This window comes from Macrobrachium nipponense, chromosome 1 (genome assembly GCF_015104395.2).
Source record: "Macrobrachium nipponense isolate FS-2020 chromosome 1, ASM1510439v2, whole genome shotgun sequence".
NCBI classification, from domain to species: domain Eukaryota; kingdom Metazoa; phylum Arthropoda; class Malacostraca; order Decapoda; family Palaemonidae; genus Macrobrachium; species Macrobrachium nipponense.
The window spans coordinates 150,717,476-150,741,472 of record NC_087200.1 but is presented as its reverse complement, the minus strand read 5'-3'; the positions used below and the strand labels follow the sequence as shown (position 1 = coordinate 150,741,472).

General features: G+C 48.8%; 1 protein-coding gene across 1 annotated transcript in view; it reads right to left on the bottom strand.

The window, feature by feature from the left end:
- LOC135219760 (poly(A) RNA polymerase, mitochondrial-like) overlaps positions 1 to 23,997 on the bottom strand; it is a 466,613-nt gene that overhangs the window by 432,437 nt on the left and 10,179 nt on the right. The window contains exon 2 of the mRNA XM_064256805.1: positions 8,073 to 8,251. Coding sequence (XP_064112875.1) covers positions 8,073 to 8,251 — 179 coding nt within the window. The remainder of the gene's footprint in view (positions 1 to 8,072; positions 8,252 to 23,997) is intronic.

Sequence of the window (23,997 nt, the reverse complement as noted above, 5' to 3'; positions counted from 1 at the left end):
AGACCCGGCACTCGGGTAATCGGAGGGCGTGGAGAAACCAAGATCCTTTAATTCACAATTGATTTCAATGGAAATAAATCTGAAATGATTGTACTTACAATTCAGTTTCACTAGATAAATAGAAAAAGAAAAACACAACCATGCGAAAGCAACGACGATGAAGCGGGCAGAGAGCGATGATACACGTCTACACGCCAGCAGGCTGAAAGCAAAAGTGGTTTGTTTACCTCCCAGTCGCGCGCGCGCGCCTGTCGGACAAGCAGTTAACTACCGAACCCCTTGTTCGAAAGCTTACGACCTATCCAGCTGCCGCTAGTACCTTCCTATTGTATAAGGACCGAAGGTTTGTATGCCGTGTCGGAACAACTATCCATATCACTCTTTTAAATAAGGATAATGATAACTCTCTCTCTCTCTCTCTCTCTCTCTCTCTCTCTCTCTCTCTCTCTCTCTCTCTCTAACTCTTTTGCCACAGGTTAGGAGGTGTCAGATGACGAAGACGAAAGACGATGACCCCTTGAAAACTTGCTGCAACACAGGAAAGGAGAGTGCTATGTCATGGCAAGGAATCGCACCGATCAAGAGCAGAGAGTTCGTTCGTTAGAGCCGAGCACTCGGATCGGCAGATCGAGCTGCCTGGTCGAGCCGAGCCGAGTGAGCTGAGCTGATCACCACTACATAATTATGGTGGTAATCATCAATGAAGATCTATCACTTCTTCCCAATTAACTATTCTCTTTCGAGGCCGAAGCTCCGAAAACAAGAAGAGGAATTGTGCCTGCTGTCCTATGTGTTTGGACCCTAAGGTCCAATACATAAGTACGGTACTTGAAAATTCCCCCAGAAGGTGTTGCATGCAGTTCAAAGCTCTACATAACTCCAAACCAGACTGAGGAGCGGACTCATCTGTACTGGTAAAGACTCCTCTCGCCATCCATGCACTCGCAATAGTGCTCTTACTCGGCAATATGATGAAGCCAAGCACTTGGCAAGCACCAAAGAACCCAAGGGATCCAGGCGCTTGGTGAGACTCCCAATTGTTGCAATAATCATCGGGAATATCACAATTTTTAAAAGTAAATATGATAATGTTATGATACAATAAAGTTTGTTCATACTTACCTGACAGATATATATATATAGCTGTATTCTCCGAAGTCGACAGAATTTCAAAACTTATGACACACGTAGTGGGAGGCCAGGTGGTTAGTACCCATTCCCGCCGCTGGGAGGCAGGTATCAGGAACCATTCCCATTTTCTATTCAGATTTTCTAGTGCCACTGTCTCCTGAGGGGAGGTGGGTGGGCACTTCGATTATATATATCTGCCAGGTAAGTATGAACAAACTTTATTGTATCATAACAATATCATTTTGTTCATGAGACTTACCTGTCAGATATATATATAGCTGAATCCCACCTTTGGAGGTGGGAAGAGACAGAATAGGGTTTAGGAAACAAATACATGTAGATGATTGACATCTTGGTTCCTTACCTGTTAGCATAGCTGACTTCATGATTACTGTCACCCAAGTCTGCTTCTGCTTTACTAGAGTCTCCAGCAAGGTAGTGACCTATAAAGCTGGTGAGTTCTAGATGATCTGTCAACGGGGGCATGACCACAATGCGACTAGACCATTTGACCATACAATGAGGGCAACGAAGCAATAAACCACCACCTGACCAAAACTAGCAAAAGTTAAGGTAGCCTATCTTAAGCTAATGACTGGGAAGTCCGCCTCTGGTGGCCGACCCAACAACCAAAAACACAATAAAATTAAAAACTCCTCCTAACCATTTTCTAAAGGATAGGATGAGTGCTACTTCCTGCCCACAAAATTGTGTCTGCGGAGACGTATGGCCCTAGCGAACAGCAGTTCTCGTATGTCGTCTTCACGTCCCGCAGGTAGTGTGAAGCGAACACCGAGTTGCTCCGCCAAAAGGTGGCACCCAGGATGTCACTGAGTGCCATATTCTTTTGGAAAGCTACCGAGGTTGCGATAGCTCTCACTTCGTGCGCATTCACTTTTAACAATTTCATATCACTATCCTTACAAGATAAATGAGCCTCCTTGATGGTGTCTCTCAAGAAGAACGCCAGAGCATTCTTAGACATCGGCAAGTCTGGCCTTCTTACCGAACACCACAAGTTGCTTGAAGGACCTCGACATTCCTTCGTCTTCCGCAAATAAAATTTGAGAGCCCTGACAGGGCACAGGACTCTCTCTGGCTCTCGTCCAATAATTTCAGCCATCCCTTTGATCTCAAAGCTCTTGGGCCAAGGGTTGGACGGGTTCTCATTTTTGGCTAGGAACATTGGGCTCAACGAACAAACAGCATTATGCCCTTTAAAACCAACATGCTTGCTGATAGCTTGAATTTCGCTAACTTTCTTCGCCGTCGCCAGAGCAGTTAGGAAAACAGCCTTTCTGGTAACGTCCCTCAAAGATGCATCCTAGAGATGTTCGAACGGACTGGACGTCAGAAACTTCAAGACCACGTCCAAGTTCCAGGAAGGCAGCTTAGGCTGAGCTACCTTCGTGGTCCTCAAAGGATCTTAAGAGATCGTGAAGGTCCTTGTTATTAGCTAAGTCCAGGCCTCTGTGTCTGAAGACTGCTGACAATACACTCCTGTAGCCTTTTATTGTTGGGACTGTCAGCTTTAAATCATTCCTTAGATAAAGGAGGAAGTCTGCTATTTGATTCACAGAGGTCGTGGTAGAGGAAATGCCCTTCTTTCTACACCAACTCCTGAAAGCGGCCCACTTCGATTGGTACACTGCAAGAGAGGAAGCTCTCCTTGCATTGGCAATAGCTCTTGCCACTGGTCTTGAAAAACCTCTCGCTCTGGCCAACTTTTTGATAGTCTGAACGCAGTCAGACTCAGAGCAGAGAGGTTTTTGTGGTACTTCTCGAAGTGGGGCTGTCTGAGTAGATCTATCCTCAAGGGTAATGTCCTTGGGAAGTCTACTAAGAAGGTCATGACCTCTGTGAACCATTCTTTCGCAGGCCAAAGCGGGGCGATCAACGTCATTCTCGTCCCTTCCGACGCTGCAAACTTCCTTATGACTTCTCCCAAGATCTTGAACGGGGGAAAGGCATAAAGGTCCATCCCTGTCCAATCCCAGAGAAGGGCATCTATCGCTACTGCTCCTGGATCGAGAACAGGGGAGCAGTATAGCGGAAGTCTCTTCGTCCTTGATGTAGCGAATAGGTCTACTAGTGGATGTCCCCATAACCTCCACAGCTCCTGGCATACCTCCTGGTGAAGAGTCCATTCGGTCGGCAGCAGTTGATCTTGCCGACTGAGAAGATCTGCACGGACATTCTCGACACCTGCCACGAACCTCGTAAGGATCGTTACATCTCGTGCTTGTGCCCACAACAGGATCTCTCTCGCTAGACCAAACAGGGACTGAGAGTGTGTTCCTCCCTGTTTCTTGAGGTAAGCCAGAGCTGTGGTATTGTCCGAGTTGATCTGGACTATTCGGTTTGAGACTTGGTCTTTGAAGAACTGGAGAGCCAAATGAATGGCTGCCAACTCTTTGAGATTTATGTGCCAGGACACCTGTTCCCCTCTCCAGGTGCCTGACACTTCCTCTTCCCCTAGTGTTGCTCCCCATCCCAAGGTGGAAGCATCGGAAAACAACACTAGGTCGGGGCTCTGAAGCTTGAGAGAAAACCCCTCTGACAGCTTTACGGGGTCGAGCCACCATCTTAGGTGAGCCTTTACTTCTTCTGAGATCCTCAAGATTGCATCTAGATCCTCCTTGTCTTGCCAGTTTTCCACCAGGAAAAACTGGAGAGGTCTGAGGTGCAGTCTCCCCAGGGAAACAAACTTCTCCAGCGAGGAAATGGTCCCCAGCAGACTCATCCATTCCCTCACCGAGCATGTTTCCTTCCCCAGGAAGGCTGACAATTTGTCTAAGCCTTGCTGCTGACGTCCCTGGGACGGAAAAGCTCGAAAAGCCACTGAATACATCTGAATCCCCAGATACACAATGGACTGCATCGGGATCAGATGGGACTTTTCAAAGTTTACCAGAAGTCCCAGGGACTTTGCCAAATCCAACGTCGTGTGAAGGTCCTTCAGACACTTTGCCTTCGAAGAGGCTTGAATAAGCCAGTCGTCTAAATATAGAGAGATTCTTACGTTCGAAAGATGAAGCCATCTCGCCACATTCTTCATTAAAATCGTGAAGATCATCGGGGCCGTGCTCAAACCAAAGCAAAGAGCCCTGAATTGAAAAACTTTCCCCTTCAGGACAAACCGTAGGTACTTCATCGATTGAGGATGGATAGGAACGTGGAAATAAGCGTCCTGAAGGTCTAAGGACACCATCCAGTCGCCTGGTCTTAAGGCTCCTAGAACTGACTGAGGCGTTTCCATCTTGAACTTTTGCTTTTCCACGAAAAGGTTCAATCTGCTGACATCTAATACTGGTCGCCATCCTCCTGACTGTTTCGGCACCAGGAACAACCTGTTGTAGAAGCCTGCGGATCCCTGATCTAGGACCTGTTCGACAGCCCTTTTTTCGAGCATTTGCTCGAGCAGATCGTACAGAATCTGCTGCTTCTCCCGATGGTAAGAGGGTGACAGATCCCTGGGTGTCGTGCACAGCGGAGGGGGTTTGAGGAAAAGGATCTTGTATCCTCGCTCGACGACATCGAGGGACCAGCTGTCCGTCTCTCTCTCTCTCTCCAGGCTCTTGCAAATAAACGAAGCCTGGCTCCGACTGGTGTCTGAAGGACTGACGTCTCACTTTTTACCCCTGATCTTGGAAGGGGCTCTGCCTCTGGGAAGACCTCTTCCTCGAGGAGACGATCTCGAGGAAGCTCCCCCTCGAAAGGGCTTCTGCTTCTTGGAAGCTTGCCCCAGCGTAGAAGTCGAAGGGACTGCTGGACGTCTGGAAGACTGGGCCAGAAGGTCTTGTGTAGCCTTTTCTTGCAGGCTGACGGCTAGATCTTTGATCATAGACTGGGGAAGAGATGGCTCGAAAGAGGGGCAAACAGCAACTCTGCCCTCTGAGAGGGAGAAACAGACTTAGCAGTAAAGTTGCAGTACAAAGCTCTCTTTTTCAAGAGCCCTGTACAAAAGTGCGAAGCCAGCTCCCCCGAACCATCCCTGACGGCCTTGTCCATACACGCTAGCACGCTGGACAGCTCCCCCAGACTAATCGAGTCCGGACTCCGTGACTGAACATTTAGGACTCCCAAACACCAGTCCAAAAAGTTAAAAACTTCCATCATCCAAAACAGTCCCTTTAGATGGTGGTCCAACTCAGAAGGCGTCCACGACACCTTCGCCGATGAAAGTAGAGACCTCCTCGGAGCGTCAACTAAGCTGGCAAAGTCGCCTTGGGCAGAGGAGGGAACCCTCAACCCAACGTCCTCTCCTGTCTCAAACCACATCCCTGCTTTGCCATTGAGTTTCGACAGAGGCAGGGCAAAAGAAGTCTTGCCTTGAGCCTTTCTCGAATCCATCCAGTCATGGATCTTCTTGAAGGCTCTCTTCGTCTAAAGGGAAGTCTTCATTTTCACAAATCCTGGCGATTTACTGGATTTGGAAGAGGAGAACTGTGAAGGAGGAGAGCGAGGGGCCGAGGGTTGAAACTTGTCTCCAAACGAAGCACGAAGACGGGCCAAGACCTGGTAGTCTGATGAAGACGATGTCGAAGGCTGCTCTTCATCTACTGCCTCCATCGAACTGCTTACTTCTCCCTCTTCTACAGGAGCAACCGACGAATCACAGAATGGAGAGGTCTAAGACCTTTAGACCCCACTCTCAAGAGGGATCTACGCTTCGAAGCAGAACTCTCCGCACAAGGCTGGACGTCTTTCACAACAGCCTCCGAAGCGTCCGGCAAAACTGCGAATGAAACGTCTTGATGAGCGTCTTGACGAACGTCTTGATGTCGGCGAGCATCCTGACGAGCGTCCAGGCGTCGGTGAGCGTACAGAGAAGTGTCCCGACGAGCGTCCGTACGAGCGTCCTGAAAACCGTCCAGCTAGGCGTCCTGACGAGCAGTCCGATGAGCGTCCCGACAGGCGTCCTGACGAGCGACTTGACAATCCCTTTGACGAGGGATTGTCCTGCCTCGCAGCAGTCCGAGTGTCATGCTTAGCAGCATACGGAGCGTCACGAAGGGACGTGAGAGGAGCGTCTTGGCGAGAAGGAAGACGATCCCTGCTGTGATGAGCTTGAAGGTCTTCCTCCCTCTCGACCGACGAGAGTTTGGGGAGACGTTCATCGCGCCCTCTAGACAAACGCTGGGGTGCCGAACAAAATCTAGAGGGCGACGAAACAGGCGAAAGAGACGAGCGAGGAGAAGGCGAGGGGGACTGCCTGGACCTCTTGATAGGCAGTCTGGCATCCTTCCTACGACGACGCGGCTCTGCCTCTCTCTCTGCCAGCAACGAAGCTAATTGTTGCTGCATCGAAAGGAGCATCTTCTTGGTAGGAGAAGACTCCTTCTCAGGGGAAGGGCTGATCCTGTGGGAAGACGAGGGGCTAGGGGACGCCTTCTTCCTTCTCACAGGAACAACTCTCTCCCTGGAGCGACTGGGGCGGTCAACAGCGTCATCCTCGGATGACGTCCTGGTCCCCTTCTGTGGTGGAAAAGCGTCAAAATCCAGAGAAGACCGCAAAACATCTAGAGAAAAAGGACGTGAACCATCCTCCTCTCTGAAGCTTCTCTTCAAGGGGCGAGAGTCCTTCCGAGAGCTCCACCCCTTGCGCGGGGGGGACGCTTCGGAGGACGAGAAGCAATTCTTCAGGAGACATGCACAAGCACGCTCCTTGGCAGCCTGGGAAGCGTCAACAGGTCCTGCCGAAGGGACGCCAGATCAGTGGGGAGCCCCCGTAACCCTCCTTCGGCTTTCGACATGCCCACTCCCTGATTCCTGGGAGTCCGACAGAGGTCCAGGCCTAGAGGCATTATTGGGCTGATCTGACGCCCCCTCCACAACACTAGGGGCACTATCACTGCACTTCACTGCACCAGTCTCCAAGGCGAGCACTTTGGATTCTAGATTACGGAGTGAATCCAAAATCACAGAAAGGGCATTATCCTCCACAGACACAATCTCAGGGCCCGAAGGCAACACCACAGGGTTAGGAGAAACAAAGTCTACTGGAGGGTTAGCAGGAGAAATATTACTGCCCTGACGTCTACTGCCTGATACACTCCTGGAGGAAGACCTCCTGATCCTGTCACGCTCTAACTTGCGTACATAGGAATCATACATCTTCCAACCTGAATCAGACAAACTTTCACACTCCTTACATCGGTTATTTATTAAACACACATGTCCCATACAACTCGTGCATACAGTGTGAGGATCTACCGAAGCCTTCGGTAGCCTCACCTTACACTCATCCATACAACATACTCTGACACTAGCAGAACTAGAACCAGACATCTTAGTTAAAGGAAAAATCAAAGCCAAAATCAAAAGAGTCCACAATAGCGTGTGCCTAGCCACAAATCCAAAGTAAAAAACCAAGAGACAATCAGGATACTTATGTGACAACGAAGTTTACAAAATCCAAAGGCGGAGGTACTGAAAACAGGCGTTGACAGTACCGGCGACGGAGAAAATCTGAATAGAAAATGGGAATGGTTCCTGATACCCGCCTCCCAGCGGCGGGAATGGGTACTAACCACCTGGCCTCCCACTACGTGTGTCGTAAGTTTTGAAATTCTGTCGGACTTCGGAGAATACAGCTATATATATATCTGCCAGGTAAGTCTCATGAACAAATGTATTTTTCATAGCTATACAGTCGGGCAGAGATGGTGAACACATGTCTTTCCACGACAACGGCCGAAAGCAAACTGGAATGTTTATGCCTGGTCGGAGAGACTACCAACTACTGGACTGGTAGTTAACTACCGAAACACCTTGTTTGAGAATTCAGCAGCCGTGTCCAGGCTACGCCTTAAGTAATTCCTATTGTAAAGGACCAACAGTTTGTATATCGTGTAGGAACAAATTCACACTTGAAAGTATTAAAATAAAAAACATTAGGATCCTATACTGTGCAGCATTTTCATTAGTTATGTACCCACCCTTTTTCCATGTCCAGTTTTTGTTTTGTAATGGAACATATTCTTAACAGATCCAAACTCAGAGCAGACTTGGTACAAATCAGAGGCTGACTTAACCCCAGCCACCTCAACAAGCATTGAACACCGAGCTTCATTTCGACGTCTGCTGACCAGTGCATCAAATGGCACGAAGGCATCACCTGTAAAAGGCAAAACATTTAGAAAGTAAAACTGATATAAGTAACATTACGCTGTTGAAAACAATTCCTCAGTATCATTCATAAGTTTTAGTATAATTTTTATCAGAGCACACAGACACCATTTATAACTAATTTGTTTTGTCCTAGATGTACACACTAGAGTATTTTATGAGGTATCAAAATACTCATGGTGAGCTGGAATTGGTCACTGAATCTTTTCAGCAAAGTGATTAATTGTCAGCAGGCAGGTGAGTGGCAGGGTAGCCCCAACTCATCTTTCGATAACCTGTCACTTTTTCCTTCAGCAGAGACTAGGTGGGGTTGGTTGAGTTGGGATTATAATAAAAGGCCCTGATCTGTTTATCTAGAAAAAATGCACTTTATTTTTTCAACTTCAATATGTGATCTTTCAATGAGGTGGGAGAATGGTCTAAGAATTGACTGGCACTGTTCCAAAAGCTTGAGGCATATAAGTAGTACATGGTTGTGACCCTTTCCAAGGTCCCATAAGTATCAGCTTATAGTGAAAGACTGGAGGAACAGTCAAACACCCATCCCACCTTTGACAAATTTTTAATCAATTTGTATTTTTCATAGCTAATAAACTTGAGGTCTTAACAATAGGATAAATCTTTTAGTGCCAGCTGGAAATCAGTTAAAAACAATCTACGATTGAAACACAAGGAATCTGTGGCATCTGGCATCCGATGCATAGCTGAGGTGGAAGCACATAAAGAGAGTGCACTTGAATAAAGTGACGCACCAGTCTTTCTTCCAACCCACGATGAAAATTATGAGGACCTCAGGTTTGTTAGGTTTGAAAAATACAAATTGATTATAAAATTTGTCATTTGTTCATATGCAGGACAGACCTTCAGTCTTAACAATAAGAATCCTGAACCAACTGGGGGTTTGGCACAACCAATCATTCTTCTGGGAAATGAGATTGCTAAAGAAGAAGACCTAAGCCCTGCAGATGTTAGGTATTTAGATATCTAACGCTCAGTCCACTGGCTTCAAATACAATAAAATGCTCAGTCCACTGGCTTCAAATACAATGAAACATGACCAAATTCACTGAATTTATTTAAGTCCAAATGAACTATATCTGTTTGGGCAACAAACCATGTCGGCCACAAGAAAAGGGTTTTCCACCACTCCTCACTCCCCTTGCTGGGGAGAGGTATTTAAGCTACTGAGAAGCAGATTTGCAAGTTGCATGGAATATGAAAAGTGCTGTAACAGTATGGCTGCAATGCTCTCCTGCATCAATTCCCTCATTCCCTACTCCACACAGTCATTTTAGGCAAGATACAAACTGTCCCACCAGGGACACTGGATGAGTCACACTTGTTGAACAGCCACCACTGGACCCTAGAAAAATGTATCCAAGGATCTGTGGGCAACATTCTTCATACAGAAGAAAGTGAAAATAGTTTGAGGCAGTCATGAACCAGCATTCAAAACCTATAAACAGATAGCCTAAGTACTTTAGAATGCCAGGGATTGATTTGATTTACATAGATAAGGTACTGAGGTGTCAGAGAGCGCTCATCACATTCTCTATACAAGGTCTAGGTAAGTAGCTACTCCATCATATTTTCATCCTCATAGGAACAAATTGTTCTATGGTCTACCAGCATACACATTTTTGGGGGTCTATTTCTAAGAAACAACTCCACATGGATAGTGAGGAACGTCCCATGGGGACCTATTCCCAGCCTCAGCCCGTGGCTGGTCAGAGACCCTCACGTCTACCAGGGTTACCAGCTGGTCGCTGCAAGAGCGGCCGCTGGCCTGGCGAGAGTCACATGAGCGGCCCTCACCAGCTTCTGCTCCGTGCCGCGGTCCTGGTGCCGAGCGAACTCTGGCGCCAAAATTTTGGCTATACGCTCTCCCGCGGGAGATCGTATACTCGGAACTTCTCGTGAACGAGAGACCGAGCCGGAACCTGGCGTAGCGGCAGCGCCGCAAACACCAGGCGAGGAAGTACCGGTGGTAGTCGGTACGCCTCTGGTCCCCGTCTTCTTCTTCCTTGTGGAAGAGGAGACGGACCCTGTTCCCGAAAGAGCAGGAGGACAGGCAGAAGAACCCCCCCGTCCCACGGCGTAGAACGAGCCCTTAGAAGTTCCCGAAGGAGTCTTCTTAGGGGGGAAACCCGGGTTACCAGCTGGTCACTGCGAGAGCGGCCGCTGGCCTGGCGAGAGTCACCTGAGCGGCTCTCACCAGCCTTCTGCTCCGTGCCGCGGTCTTGGCGCCGAGCGAACTCTGGCGCCGAAACTTTGGCTACACGGTCTCCGAGGGAGAGCGTACACTCGGGATCTCCCGCGAACGAGAGACCGAGCCGGAACCTGGCGTAGCGGCATCGCCGCTAGCACCAGGCGAGGAAGTACCAGTGCTAACCGATACTCCTCTGGTCCCCGTCTATCTCTTCCTTACGGAGTGAGACGGGCCTTCGAAGGTCCGAAGGAGCCTTCTTGAGGGGGGGGGGGGGGGGGGGGGGGGGGGGGGGGGGGGGGGGGGGGGGGGTGGGGAGGAGGCAGCCTTCTTCTTCTTCGGCTTGGAAGCCTTAGAAGTCGAAGGGGGAGAGGCAGCAGCAGACGACGAAGAAGACGATGAAGACGACGACGACACCTTCCTCTTCTTCTTCCTCTTCTTCGTCAGCTCTCTCAGGACGGACGTCAGGTCTTCCATCCACGGATGGAGCCGGGGCCAATTGCCGAAAGCAACATGCCCCGGACTGAACCTGTCCGGAAAGACCTGAGTCCGGGGCAGCACTTCCATGACGCGACACGACGTGGGCAGGGGCAGGCACGGCAGGAGCGGCAGGAACATCAACAGCAGGACCAGCACCAGCAGGACCAGCAACAGCAGGAGCGTCACGCACAGCACGCCTCACAGGAGCGGCGCGAGCGGCTGGGCCAGCAACAACATCAGCGGCAGGTACGGCAGGCCCAGCCCATCGCCCTCGTAGTCATCGGCAGCCAGCGGGAACTGGGTACTGGCGGCCAGTCCAGGGGCGAGCTGCTGGAACAGCGGAAGTCTGGGGCAGGCAACAAGAAAACACAGGCGGCGGCGGCGGATACCCCCCTCGGTTACGGCGGCGACCGGCCCTAGTAGCGGCAGACGCCGTCACCGACACAGCATGGGGAGTGTAGACCAGCGGGGGGCCTTCAAAAAAAAAACACCTACAAAACAAACCGGGGGGGAAGCAGCATCGCGGCCATAGGGGTTGTAGTTGTAGACCGTGCAAGGTCACCGCCCCAGACCTTGCTAGACGCTGCAGCAGATCGTGGATGCTAGGCACGACCTGCAGTCTCCCACGGATGTAGCTCCTGCGGTAGCACAGACAGATTAGTAAGAGGGGTTCCCTCACGCACGGGGGGGAGACATGCCCCACCCCGAACGCAAGGAAGACCCCAAATACAAAATATAACAAGGAAGCTGAGCGGGGGTCAGGAAAGAAGACGAAGAATCGCATACCAAGGGAGACGCGGGAGAGCTTTCCGACGATTTCCTGGCAGATCTTCGCTTCCTCTATCCCCCGCACAGCAGTGAAAACAAGTAATATGAAAATGAAACCAGAATACTGCACTTGCGATTCACTTCATGTAACTTAAAGGGGGAAAGATTAATTCCCGGGTAGAGCGGAAACTTGATCCATCAAAATTCTATGATGCTATCATAAAAAAATATATTTGAAAATGGAAACAGAATATACTGCACTTGCGATTCACTTTCACAGAAAATAAATCGTAAGGATCAATTCCCGGGTAAGAGCTGAAATTGATCCAAAATTAAATTTGATGCAATTAATAAATGAAAATGAAAAGAATACTGCATTGCGAATCCACTTTCATGCATTCTATCCATAAAAATAAGAGGCTCGTGCCGAGCGCAATCACGCTCTCGGCAACGAACGCACAGGGCAAAATATAATGAAAAGAGTACTTACATCTTTCAATTACACATAATTCAAGGGTATCAATTTCATGAAAAGAGTGGAAATCGCCGCATCTACGGCGATAGCTCCATGTTGGCTCATAATTAAGTCAATGAAAATGAAAACAGTGTACTTACAGTTCATTTTCAAGTCAAACAAACCATTAGTAGAAAACACAATATAAACAAAGCATACGAACGATTGAAGCGGGCAGAGAGCGATGACGAACACGTCCTTCACACCCGCGGCCGAAAGCAAAAGTGATTCTTCACCTCTCGGGCGTGCGGGCGCGCGCACGATCGGACAAGCAGTTAACTACCGTTCTCCCCTTGTTCGAAGCTTACGACCGTCCCAGCTGCCGCTAGTTACCTTCCATATTGTTAAAGAAACCGAGGGTTTGTATTACGTTATCGGAAACAAAACTTGCTGTTTACACCCAGCACTTACGAGTATCGAACGATCGCCAAGCAATCACTTTACACAGTAAGCCATAAATTTTCATTATCTCTCTTCAACTACTGAAATTACCAAACAGTATAATAACCATTCATTTCTATTTTTTATTCTATCTTTACCTAATATGACAATTTGTCCAACATTGCATTTTTCCTAACTATACAAACCTGAGGTACTTTTACAATAGGAAGGTTACTTGCGGCAGCTGGATAGGTCATAAGCTTTCGAACAAGGGGTTCGGTAGTTAACTGCTTGTCCGACAGGCGCGCGCGCGCGCGACTGGAGGTAAACAATCACTTTTGCTTTTGGCCCAAGCAAAAACTGCAGAGTGAGGGGTGGCATGAGGTGGGACTATGTGTAAAAGGACCTCAGGTTTGTATAGTTAGGAAAAATGCAATTTTGGACAAATTGTCATTTGTTCCGACACGGCATACATACCTTCGGTCCTTTTACAATAGGAAGACTCACTTCTTGGTGGGAGGAATCTGAGTCTTTTGTGAACAGACTGGTGTTCGCCCAACCTTGGAATGCCTCCCTGGTCGTAAGAGCGAGGGGGAGGGATCCAAGCCTCGTCGATTGATCGGGGTGTGCACTGCAGGATCAATGGTCAGACCTCTGGACCAAGTACTAAGAAAGAGGCAAGCGTATCTCTTCGTACCAGCAAACAAGAACAAGTTCCTATTTGCAAGAGGCAACATAAAGTTATGGTTTGTCTCTTGTTGGCATCCACTTCCCCCCCCTTGTAGGAGGAAGTGGTGGATATTCGCTCCCATCCCTAGTGAAAGGGATAGCATGGGGCTCTGTCGAGTAGCTCACCTGCATCTCGTCCTGATCCCAGCAAGGTGATGACCGTATCCCTCTACCCACCGGTAGAGGGGGAGAAAAAAGATATGAAGAGAAGCCAGTCACTCTCTCATTCACTTATCTATTCTTACAGTCACACAGGACTCGATGCTGTTCAGCCTTGCTAGGTCTGGGTTAGCTACACAACGTGTTAAGCAGCCACCACGGGTCCCCAAGGAAGGAAAACGATCCAAGGACCTGTGGGCAATATCCAAAAGGTAGAAGGAGGTGCCAGTGGTCTGGTTGTACCAGACCCCTGCCTTCAGTACCTGCGCCACGGAGAAGTTCTTGTGTAACTCGAGGGAGTGTACTTCTAGGTCATCTTGGTGCTGACGAAGAGTCTTCAACACTCAGCCTGGGATGTCGAGTTTCTTCAGAAAGCGCGGTCGCGCTTTCACAGGACAAAGCAGCATCTCCTTCGCATCGAAGGTGGTGAAGTCCATTAGGGAGGGGATTGTGAAGGACTCTAACCGATCGTCAGGAACACCGAAGGGTTTGTGAGTCTTCGCTACGAAGTTCGGTACGAAAATCGAGCGTCACGAATCCCCCATCCCCTGGATGCTTGACTTCGCAGGAAAAGTCATGCAATTTACCCTCAGAGGAAAAGAAGGGAATGGTCGCATGACCTATCCCTCTTCTCGACTTCGGTGATGTCCTGTACCCATACTGGTCTATCCGTCTGCAGCGAAGTATCTCACATTCTCCTATCCCCATGCAGTGAAGTTCTTCTCGGTAGTGGATAGGACACCGACACTCAATGGTGGGTGTCGATGGTATGGGTACTGTGACAAGCCGTTAGGACGAAGAAAAGACTGTTATGGAACAACCGAACTAAGTCCACAGCGAAGTTCGTAACTGACTTGGGCGCTCTGACAGCTGCCGACTGACTGCGTTCGGTAGGAGGCAAGTTGTCCAAGCACCCGAGCAAGTCACGTGACCTTCGCCTTAAAAGGGTTATGCCAAGACTAAACAAATAATTTGTTCGTCCCCGATGCCAGACGGCTAGGTGATGATTCTCTTAAGGCATGTGCCCAACAGGCGAAAGTCAATTGCCTTCTAGAGACCGAAGTCCCTGATGGCAAGATATCTCATAGTATAGTTGACTCTCAGCTAAGGAGAAACAACACTATGTGTCGTTGAAGACGAAGGTGTACAGCCTACGTCTTCACAGCTGAATCGAGAGAAGGATTCTCAAGATTCTGAACCTGTGCTACAAAGACTGAGAATGCTAACCGCTATTCATTGCTGTCCGGTGAGGATCGTAGTTGCAATGAAAGCGGAGCGCTTTTCAGTAATGAAGACACAGGGAAATACTGCCTGAAGAACTGCTTCTCATGGGCTGAACATTTGGAAGTAGAGCTGTTAATTCGGGGCGAACAATGCATAATTGCACACCTGCGAATACGAGATATTTTGAAGACAAACTCAGATGTCTGAAAAAATCATTCGCATTATCGCGGTGCGATGCAGCGGGAGACTAGTACAGACTTCTGTTACCGTGCGGTAAACAGAAAGATGAAAGAGTCCAAGAGATATCTCTGTTGAAAATTCTCGCAATGTCGAAGGCGATGAAATTGAGCGTCACAGCAGTAGATGGTCCTTCATTATTGCGAGAATCCCCGTTAATCAGAGACCTAAGTCCATGATTGTTGGGTAGAGATACGGTTCGGTAGTCAATCAAACCAGGGGAGAGAGAGACGTAACAGACCGTGCATCTCGGAGACCTAGCTGATACTGAGCTGCTATCAGGCAGTTCAATACGCAGTAGCTCTCGGTGACTCGTCATCCTGAGTTGCCAGGTAATCCATTATTCACGAAGGAATGCGTTCGGCTAGAACCATCGAGCATAAAGAAATACGCTCGAAGCAATTATTATTTAAAATTCCCCCCCCCCCCCCCCCGAAACGGATTTCCCGGTTAAATTACAAAAGCTGATTTGGTTGGTTGTCCGGGTGGACAATAACCAAGTATCTAAAATCGAAACTGATAAACTCCATGCTGGGAGGTTGCCAGGCAACCCCCGAGTTGCAGTTCAATTAAGATACAATTCGTCTCGGTCACAAGCCGTAGAGTTAAAACTACGGTATGCGCCTACCCCCCCGGACAATTCAACTGTTTAAAAGAATCATGTCGCGTGGGTAATATACGTAGTATATTTGTAGGTTCTGTACAACGACCTCCATACCTAAATTCTTTTCCCCTCGAGGAATGAGAATAAGGATTGGTAGATCGAGCGCCTTCGTTCTCTAGTCAAGAGAGTGAAGGAGAAGTCTTTCCCAAAGGAAAGACTTCAATGGTGAACAGAATACCGAAGACGATAGTTCAAGCCAAACTGGAAGTTCCCGTCCGTTCTTCTCTATTCCAGGTTAATGCCCTACTGTGAGATACTCTTCTTTCAGCAGCAGTCTTCTAAATGCTAGAAAATTACAGGAATTCGAGCATAAGCGAAGTTTCCCGATTATTGTGTAACAATTATCGGGGATTCTCGGTCACTTTGGCACCGTGGTCTCGCCTAAGTGTTTGGAGATCGTAAAAAACTCCAACACTCTGAGTGCGCCTAGAAATTCCGTTAGAAATTCTAAGCACTCTGCGATAAACCCCCACCGAAACTCGTCAAACGCTATCGGGTGGTGTGAGGTCCTCCGATTCCCCCGTTAGAAGAAAGAGAAATCGAAAAAAAGGGGCAGGATCCCTCCTCAACAACCGGGGCTTACGTCAGGTAGGACCCGAAGGTCCCCCCCCCCCGTAGCGCAGTCCCTAACGTGGGATCTTACAGAGAAATCTCTGTAGGATCCCTCCCCTTTCCCTCGTAGCCGTAAGGAGAGAGGGAATGGGGGAGGAATTGGATACTGGCTCACCTTCCCAGCGGAACTAGCAGTTGGAGAAGAAAAAGGAGCAGCCATCGCCTTACGGCGCTGGCCTCCTCAGAGCCTGGCGAAAAAACCGTTATCGTCCCAGGAGAAAACGTTTTCCCGAGGAGGGTTACGAACATGTTATTGTTAGTATACAATAAGGTTTTGTACATACTTACCTGGCAGATATATACTTAGCTTTACGTCTCTGACATCACGACAGAATTCAAAACTCGCGGCACACGCGACAGGTAGGTCAGGTGATCTACCTTACCGCCGCTGGGTGGCGGCTTGTAAGAACCAATCTCCCTTTCCAGCCAGAATTTTTCTCTTCCACCTGTCTCCTGAGGGGAGGCTGGGCGGGCCATCAATCATATATATCTGCCAGGTAAGTATGTACAAAACCTTATTGTATACTAACAATAACATTTTTGTACATGAACTTTCCTGTCAGATATATACTTAGCTGATTGACACCCTTGGTGGAGGGAAAGAGACAGCAATATAAATATGGAAAAAGGGGAAAACAACCACTTGTTGTAGGATGTAAAATACAACCTTGGTTCTTACCTGTTTAGGCAGAAGACTTCGTAGTTACTGTCTATGAGTCTGCGTTGCCTGAAGAGCTTCAGCGAGGGCGTGACCTACAGCTGACAGACTCTTTGGGTCTATCAAAGGGATTTGGTATCCGCTTACTTGATAGAATCTGAGCAGGATCTTGTCAAAGGGGATTCGCCCTCTTATATGACAGAACCTAACCACTATCATTGCAAGGAGCTCAAACATAAAACCGATCACCTAACCAATCTAATCATTGTTAGACTAACGACATGAAAGACATGCCTACCAGCATGCTCTTTCAAACAACCAAAAAATTTACAACCTAAACAAGGGGGAGAACAAAAAATATCCTACAAAGGATATGTCTCAGCTCCCTGCCCCAGCACCGAATCCGCCGATACGTACGGGCCTAACGCGAAGCACTTTACATACATAATTATGACGTCTCTCAGATAGTGGTTTGCGAAGACTGAGTGCAACGCCAGAATGTTGCCTTCATAATATTACTCAGGGATGGATGTTTTTATTGAAAGTTAATGACGTGGCAATAGCTCTTACCTCAGAGCTTTGACCTTTAGAAGTTTGAATTGACTTTCATCAAATATCGCATGTGTTCTTTTCACCAGGCTTCTTGATAAAGAAAGAAAGCGCATTCTTCGAAAGAGTCCTCCTTGGATCTCTTACAGAGCACCAAAGGTTGACATCATTGCCCTTAAGTTTTTTGTTTCTCTGCAGATAAAACTTTAAACTTCGTACTGGGCAAAGTGACCTCTCTGCTTCCTCGGGCCTACTAAGGCAGACAAACCTTGGACTTCAAAAAACTCCTAGGCCAAGGATTTGAGGGGGTTCTCGTTCTAGCCAAGAACGAAGGTAGGAATTGACAGATACCTGCATTCTCTCTTGAATCCCACATTCCCTTCTATTGCATGGAGTTCACTAATCCCTCTTTTGCGGAAGCCAATGCCATGAGAAAAAGTGTCTCCTCGTGAGGTCTCTAAAAGAGCCAAGACTGAGGGGCGGTTCGAACTTAGTGGACCTCAGGCAAAGTTAGCACTACATCCAGATTCCAACTCGGAATCTCTGGCGAAACCTTTTTGGATGTTTCAAAAGATCTTATTAGATCATGAAGGTCCTTGTCTTCTGAAATGTTTAAGTCTCTGTGCCTAAACACTGCAGCCAGCATGCTACGATAACCTTTAATGGTTGATACCGCCAGTCCACTTTTCTCCCAAGGAAGGAAGTAAGAAGTCTGCTATTTGGGTTACAGAGGTACTGGAAGAGGAAAAGTGATGGTTCCTACACCACCGTCGAAAGACGTCCCACTTCGATTGGTAGACTCTAAGGGTAGAAGGCCGTTCTTGCTGCTGCGATAGCAGTTGCAACTCTTGCAGAAAACCCTCTCGTTCTGACCAAACTTTTGACAGTCTGAAGCCAGTCAGATCTAGAGCGGGGAGGTTTCTGTGATACCTGTCGAAGTGGGTTGTCTGAGCAGATCGATCCTCTGTGGTAATGTTCTCGGAAAATCTACTAACCATTCCAGTACCTCTGTGAACCATACTTGTGCGGGCCAGAACGGGGCTACCAGCGTCATCCTTGCTGCCTCCGATTCTGCAAACTCTTGAGAGTTTCTCCCAGTATCTTGAAGGGAGGAAAAGCATACATGTCTAGGCCCTTCCAATCTAGGAGAAAGCATCTATCGACACTGCCCTCGGGTCCGATATCGGAGAGCAGTAGTTGGCTATCCTCGCATTCTTGGCTGTGGCGAAGAGGTCTATGTGAGGCCTGCCCAAAGATTCCACAGGTCCTGGCAAACATCCTCGTGAAGAGTCCACTCTGCAGGCAGGACTTGATCTTTCCTGCTTAGGAGGTCTGCTCTGACGTTCTTTTCTCCCTGTACGAACCTGGTAAGGAGACAAATCTTCCTTTCCTCTGCCCACAGCAGAAGTTCTTTTGCTGTCTCGTACAGGGAGAAGGAGTGAGTCCCCCCTTGCTTTCCTGATGTTATGGCCAGGGCCGTGGTGTTGTCCAAGTTGATCTGAACTGGCCGAAGCTAGGACGTAGGGCTCGAATGCTTTCAAAGCTAGCCAAACAGCCATCAGCTCTTTCTTGTTGATGTGCCAGGTCACCGTTCTTTCTTCCAGTGCCTGACATTCTCTTGAGCCGAGCGTTGCTCCCCAACCTGTTTCCGACGCGTCGAATACAACATTGGTTGGGGGGGTTCGGAATTGTGATGGGACATCCCTTCTGCAAACCGAGAGGGTTCGCCCACCAAGAGAGGTCCTTCTTGATTTCTCTTGAAATCTCGTGGATCGGAAGGAGAACTCTAGGTTTTGCGAACGACACCTCCAGTTTCATGTAGAAAGAACTGGAGAGGTCTGAGGTGCAACCTTCCTAGAGAGAGGAACTGCTCCAACGAGGAGAGTGTCCCCAACAAACTCCATCCACTCCCTCGCTGTGCATACGCTTTCTTTCTAGGAAGGCTTGACTTTCTCTGACCCTCGGGCTATCCTTTCTGGAGACGGAAAAGCCCGAAAAGAAAATCCAGAGAAACCATCCGAATCCCCAGATAGATACGATCTTGACTGGGAATTAACTGAGACTTTTGAAAGTTCACCAAAAGTCCCAGAAGAACTCGCCATGAAAAGGGTCTTTTGTAGGTCCTCCAAACATCTTTTCTGTGACTTGGCTCTGATTAGCAGTCGTCCAAGTAAAGGGACACCCTGACTCCCTCCAAATGTAGCCATCTTGCACATTTTTCATTAGTCCTGTGAAGACCTGAGGTGCTGTTGAAAGGCCCGAAACACAAGGCCCTGAACTGGAATATCCTTCCTCCCATCATGAACCTGAGGTATTTCCTTGAAGAAGGATGGATAGGCACATGGAAGTAAGCGTCCTGAAGATCTAGGGACACCATCCAATCCCATGGACGAAGAGCCGCCACACTGAGGATGTCGTCTCCATGGCGAACTTCCTCTTTTCTACAAAGAAATTCAGGGCGCTTACATCCAGAACCGGTTTCCATCCTCCTGAGGTCTTTTGGAAACTAGAAATAGGCGGTTGTAAAAGCCCGCTGAGCATGGGTCGTTCACTAGCTCTATAGCTCTTTCTCTAACATTTGTTCTACTGCCTGCGTTTAGAGCGTGGCTCATGATGGGATCCCTGTACCTGGCCACCAACTCCCTCGGAGTCGTCGTCAAAGGTGGTCTTTCTGTAAAGGGAATCAGATATCCTTTCCGGATAATCGAGAGGGACCAGTTGTCTGCTCCTCTCTTTGCCCAGGCTTCTGCGAATCTTCGAAGCCTGGCACCTACTGATGTCTGGAGGACTACTTCCCTACTTCTTAGCTCTGGAAGAGCGCGAGAAGGATCTTCCTCTCTTGAAGGGCCTATTACCTCTTGAGGTAGAGGCTCTAGAAGGAGGGCCCCCTCGAAAGGGCTCCTGTCTAGCTGGAGTCTCCTTCTTAGTCTTCGTCTGGAAGGAGGTCCTAGGTTTCCGGGCAGACTGAGTGAGCATGTCTTGAGTCGCTTCGCAGAGATAGGATCCTGAGATGTCCTGGAGTTATCTCTTCGGGAAGAGAAGAGGCGAGAGCTGCGAATATAGAAGCGAGGCTCTTTGAGCATGCGAGACGGACTTTGTAAGAAAATAAGAGCAGAAGACTGATCTTTTCTTAAGAACCCCTGCTCCAAACAGGGAGGCTACTTCGCTTGATCCATCTCTAACTGCCTTATCTAGCACGTCAGTACACTGTTGAGATCCTCGGGCGAAATGGAATCCGGGTTCTGAGTCTTTTTAGCCAAGACCCCCAAAGACCAGTCAAGGAAGTTGAAGACTTCCAAGACTCTGAACATTCCCTTCAACAGGTGGTGGTCGAGCTCGTTCATAGCCCAGGTAGTCTTAGCAGACAAGAGAGCCGAGCGTCGTGTGGCATCCACCAGTGAAGAGAAGTCCGCGTCTGCAGATGACAGTAGACCCAGGCCTAGGGGTTCTCCAGACTCATACCAAAAGCCTAGTCTGCCCGTAAGCTTGGAAGGGGGGAAAGAAAACACAGTCTTTCCTTTCTCTCCTTAGAAAGAAGCCAATCACCAAAACCTCTCAAAGCCTTTTTCATCGAGATGGTTGGCTTCATCCTCACACAAGAGGAAACCTTCGTCTTCTTAGAAGTCGAGAATAACGAGAGAGGAGACGGAGGAGCGACGGGAGTAGGGCGTCTCCAAACTCTTGAAGAAGGAGGTCTGTAAGGATCTTGTAGGATGATACCGAAGAATCCTTAACTAAATCCTCTTCGTGAAGGTTCCACTTCATCCACCGAAGAACCCTCGGCTTCTTTACGAGAGCAGTTGGACTTCTCTAAAGAAGTGCGTCTATCTAGGGAGTGTCTGGCAGCCGTCTGGCGCCTATCAGGGGAAGCCAAAGCTTCGGGAGAGCTCCTATCGAATGCGTCCTTCCTACTCTGATGAGTGCGTCCTCTGTGATCCTGAAGTTTACTCCTAGATTCCCGGGAGTACCAAAGGGGAGCGCCTGCTAGGAGAGGAGAGCCTACTATGCTCAAGGCGCCTAACAGAAATCCATGCGCCTTGTCCAAAGGAGAGCGGCGTGCCTGGCGAAACTGCGGCCTCCCTAAAATGGGAGTGAAAGGAACCCGCCCTACTAGGCTCTTGGCCAGCACACTACCTACAGGAGAGCGAATCCCAATGAGAAGATCGCCTACTCGGGAGACAGGCGTTCTACCATGCTCCACAAACTTAGATCGGAGACGCGTGGGTCCCTGCAAAAGGTAGTCTCTCAGCCGAGACATATCTTTCAGGCTCTTTACGCCTGACCTGAACAGAGCGGCTAATAGGAGAACCGCGCCTATCAGGAGAAAAGCGCCTATCTTCCGCACAGCGCTTGGAAGCGGGAGAGCGGCTACTGGGGAGTAGTGCCTACCAGCTCTAGGCGCCTAACATAAGGAGAGATCCTGTCTCTTGAAGAATCCATGTAAGAGGAGGCTCGCTTATCCGGAGATTGAAGGATCTTCGGAAAGGAGCGAGAAGACGAAGCTGTACGCTTATCTTTAGACGAGCGCCTACTAGGCGCTAGATCCCTTTCTACTGGAGAAATGAAGTCGCCAGGAGAAAGCTTCTTGGGCGATTGTCGCCTGGAAGACGACAAGCGTCTGCCGAGGGAAGAGCGCCTCCTTCCATCCGCTGTTACAGGAGAGAGAGCCGCCTCCGACTGAGAAGGCAACGCAGGCGAAGGTATCCTAGACTTCTTGACGGGAGAGAGACGTCCTTCTTACGACGCGTATCTCCAGCCAAGGAGCCCGCCAGCGCCGAAATCTGAGCTTGCAGCCCCGCAAGAATCCGAGCTGGAGATCTTGACAAAATCCTCCACAGGGGAAGAGGATCGAAGCCTACTCTGAGGCGAGAATCCTGATCCCTCCTGGGTTTCTTGATATCCACTTCCGGCTCTTCTGGAAAACATTCCGGGCGGGGTGGAAGGAAAGGCGCAAGGAGCCTTCCAGGCTCTCTTCAGCGGTCGCGATGAATCCGAGGCGCTCCATCCTCTTCTAGGCAAAAGTGAAGAAGAAGAGAAGCATTGGCGTAACACCTCCTTCTTAGAGCGAACAAAGGCAGCCTGGGTACGAACATCAGGATCTACCAAGGGGACGCCTGATCGGTGGGAGTTCTCCCTAACCTTCCTGCGGCTGTTGACTTTCCTCCTCCACTGGGACTGGGAGTCTGAAGAGGTCTAGGCCTGGAAGCATTAAGGAGCCGATCAGACGCACCCTCCACTGCACTGGGGTCACTGCACAATTCACCTTCACTATTACTCTTACCTTGCAATGAACGAATCTTCTTCTCCATGCTAAGGATCGTGGCTCTCATGGTTGCCACTTCCGAAGACGTATCTTTAGGTTCGATGCAGGGCGCAGGAGCTGAAACTGGAGAAGGATCTAGTGCTACAACAGGATTGTCTACTTCTACCTCACTAATACGAGACTTACTAGAACTTCTAGACGAAGCTTTTCTCACCCTGTCTTTCTCCAACTTCCTCAAGTAGGAAGAAAACGAGACTTCCATTCACCCTCATCCAACTTCTCACACTCATTACACGGGTAACAAAAGAAACATTCTTTACCCCTACATTTCAAGCATACTGTGTGAGGATCTACCGTAGCTTTCGGTAGCTCACCTTGCATTCATCTATAGAGCACACCCTAAACATAGAAGATTTCTTAACCTCTACATCAGACATCTTGAAATCAAAGAAAAATCCAAACCAATATAAAAAAATGACAATTTGTCTAAATGCATTTTTCCTAACTATACAAACCTGAGGTCCTTTTACAATAGGAAGGTACTAGCGGCAGCTGGATAGGTCGTAGCTTTCGAACAAGGGGTTCGGTAGTTAACTGCTTGTCCGACAGGCGCGCGCGCGCGCGACTGGGAGGTAAACAAATCACTTTTGCTTGGCCCAAGCAAAAACTGCAGAGTGAGGGGTGGCATGAGGTGGGGCTATGTGTAAAAGGACCTCAGGTTTGTATAGTTAGGAAAAATGCAATTTTAGACAAATTGTCATTTGTTCCGACACGGCATACAAACCTTCGGTCCTTTTATACAATAGGAAGACTCACTTCTTGGTGGGTGGGAATCTGAGTCTTTTGTGAACAGACTGGTGTTCGCCAACCTTGGAAGCCTCCCTGGTCGTAAGAGCGAGGGAGGGATCCAAGCCTCTGTCCGATTGATCGGGGTATGCACCGCAGGATCAATGGTCAGACCTCTGGACCGAGTACTAAGAGAGAGGCACGCGTATCTCTTCGTACCAGCAATGTAAGAACTTGTTCCTGTACAGGAGCAAAGATAAAGTCATGGTTTTGACTCTTGTAGGCATCCACTTCCCCCCCTTCCCCCCCTTATAGAAGGAAGTGGTGGATATTCTGCTCCCATCCCTCGTGAAAGGGATAGGATGGGGCTCTGTCATATAGCTCACCGGCATCTCGTCCTTATCCAGCAGGGTGATGACCGGTATCCCTCTACCCACAGGTAGAGGGGTAGAAAAAGATAGAAAGAGAAGCCAGTCACTTTCTCATTCCCTATCTATTCATACAG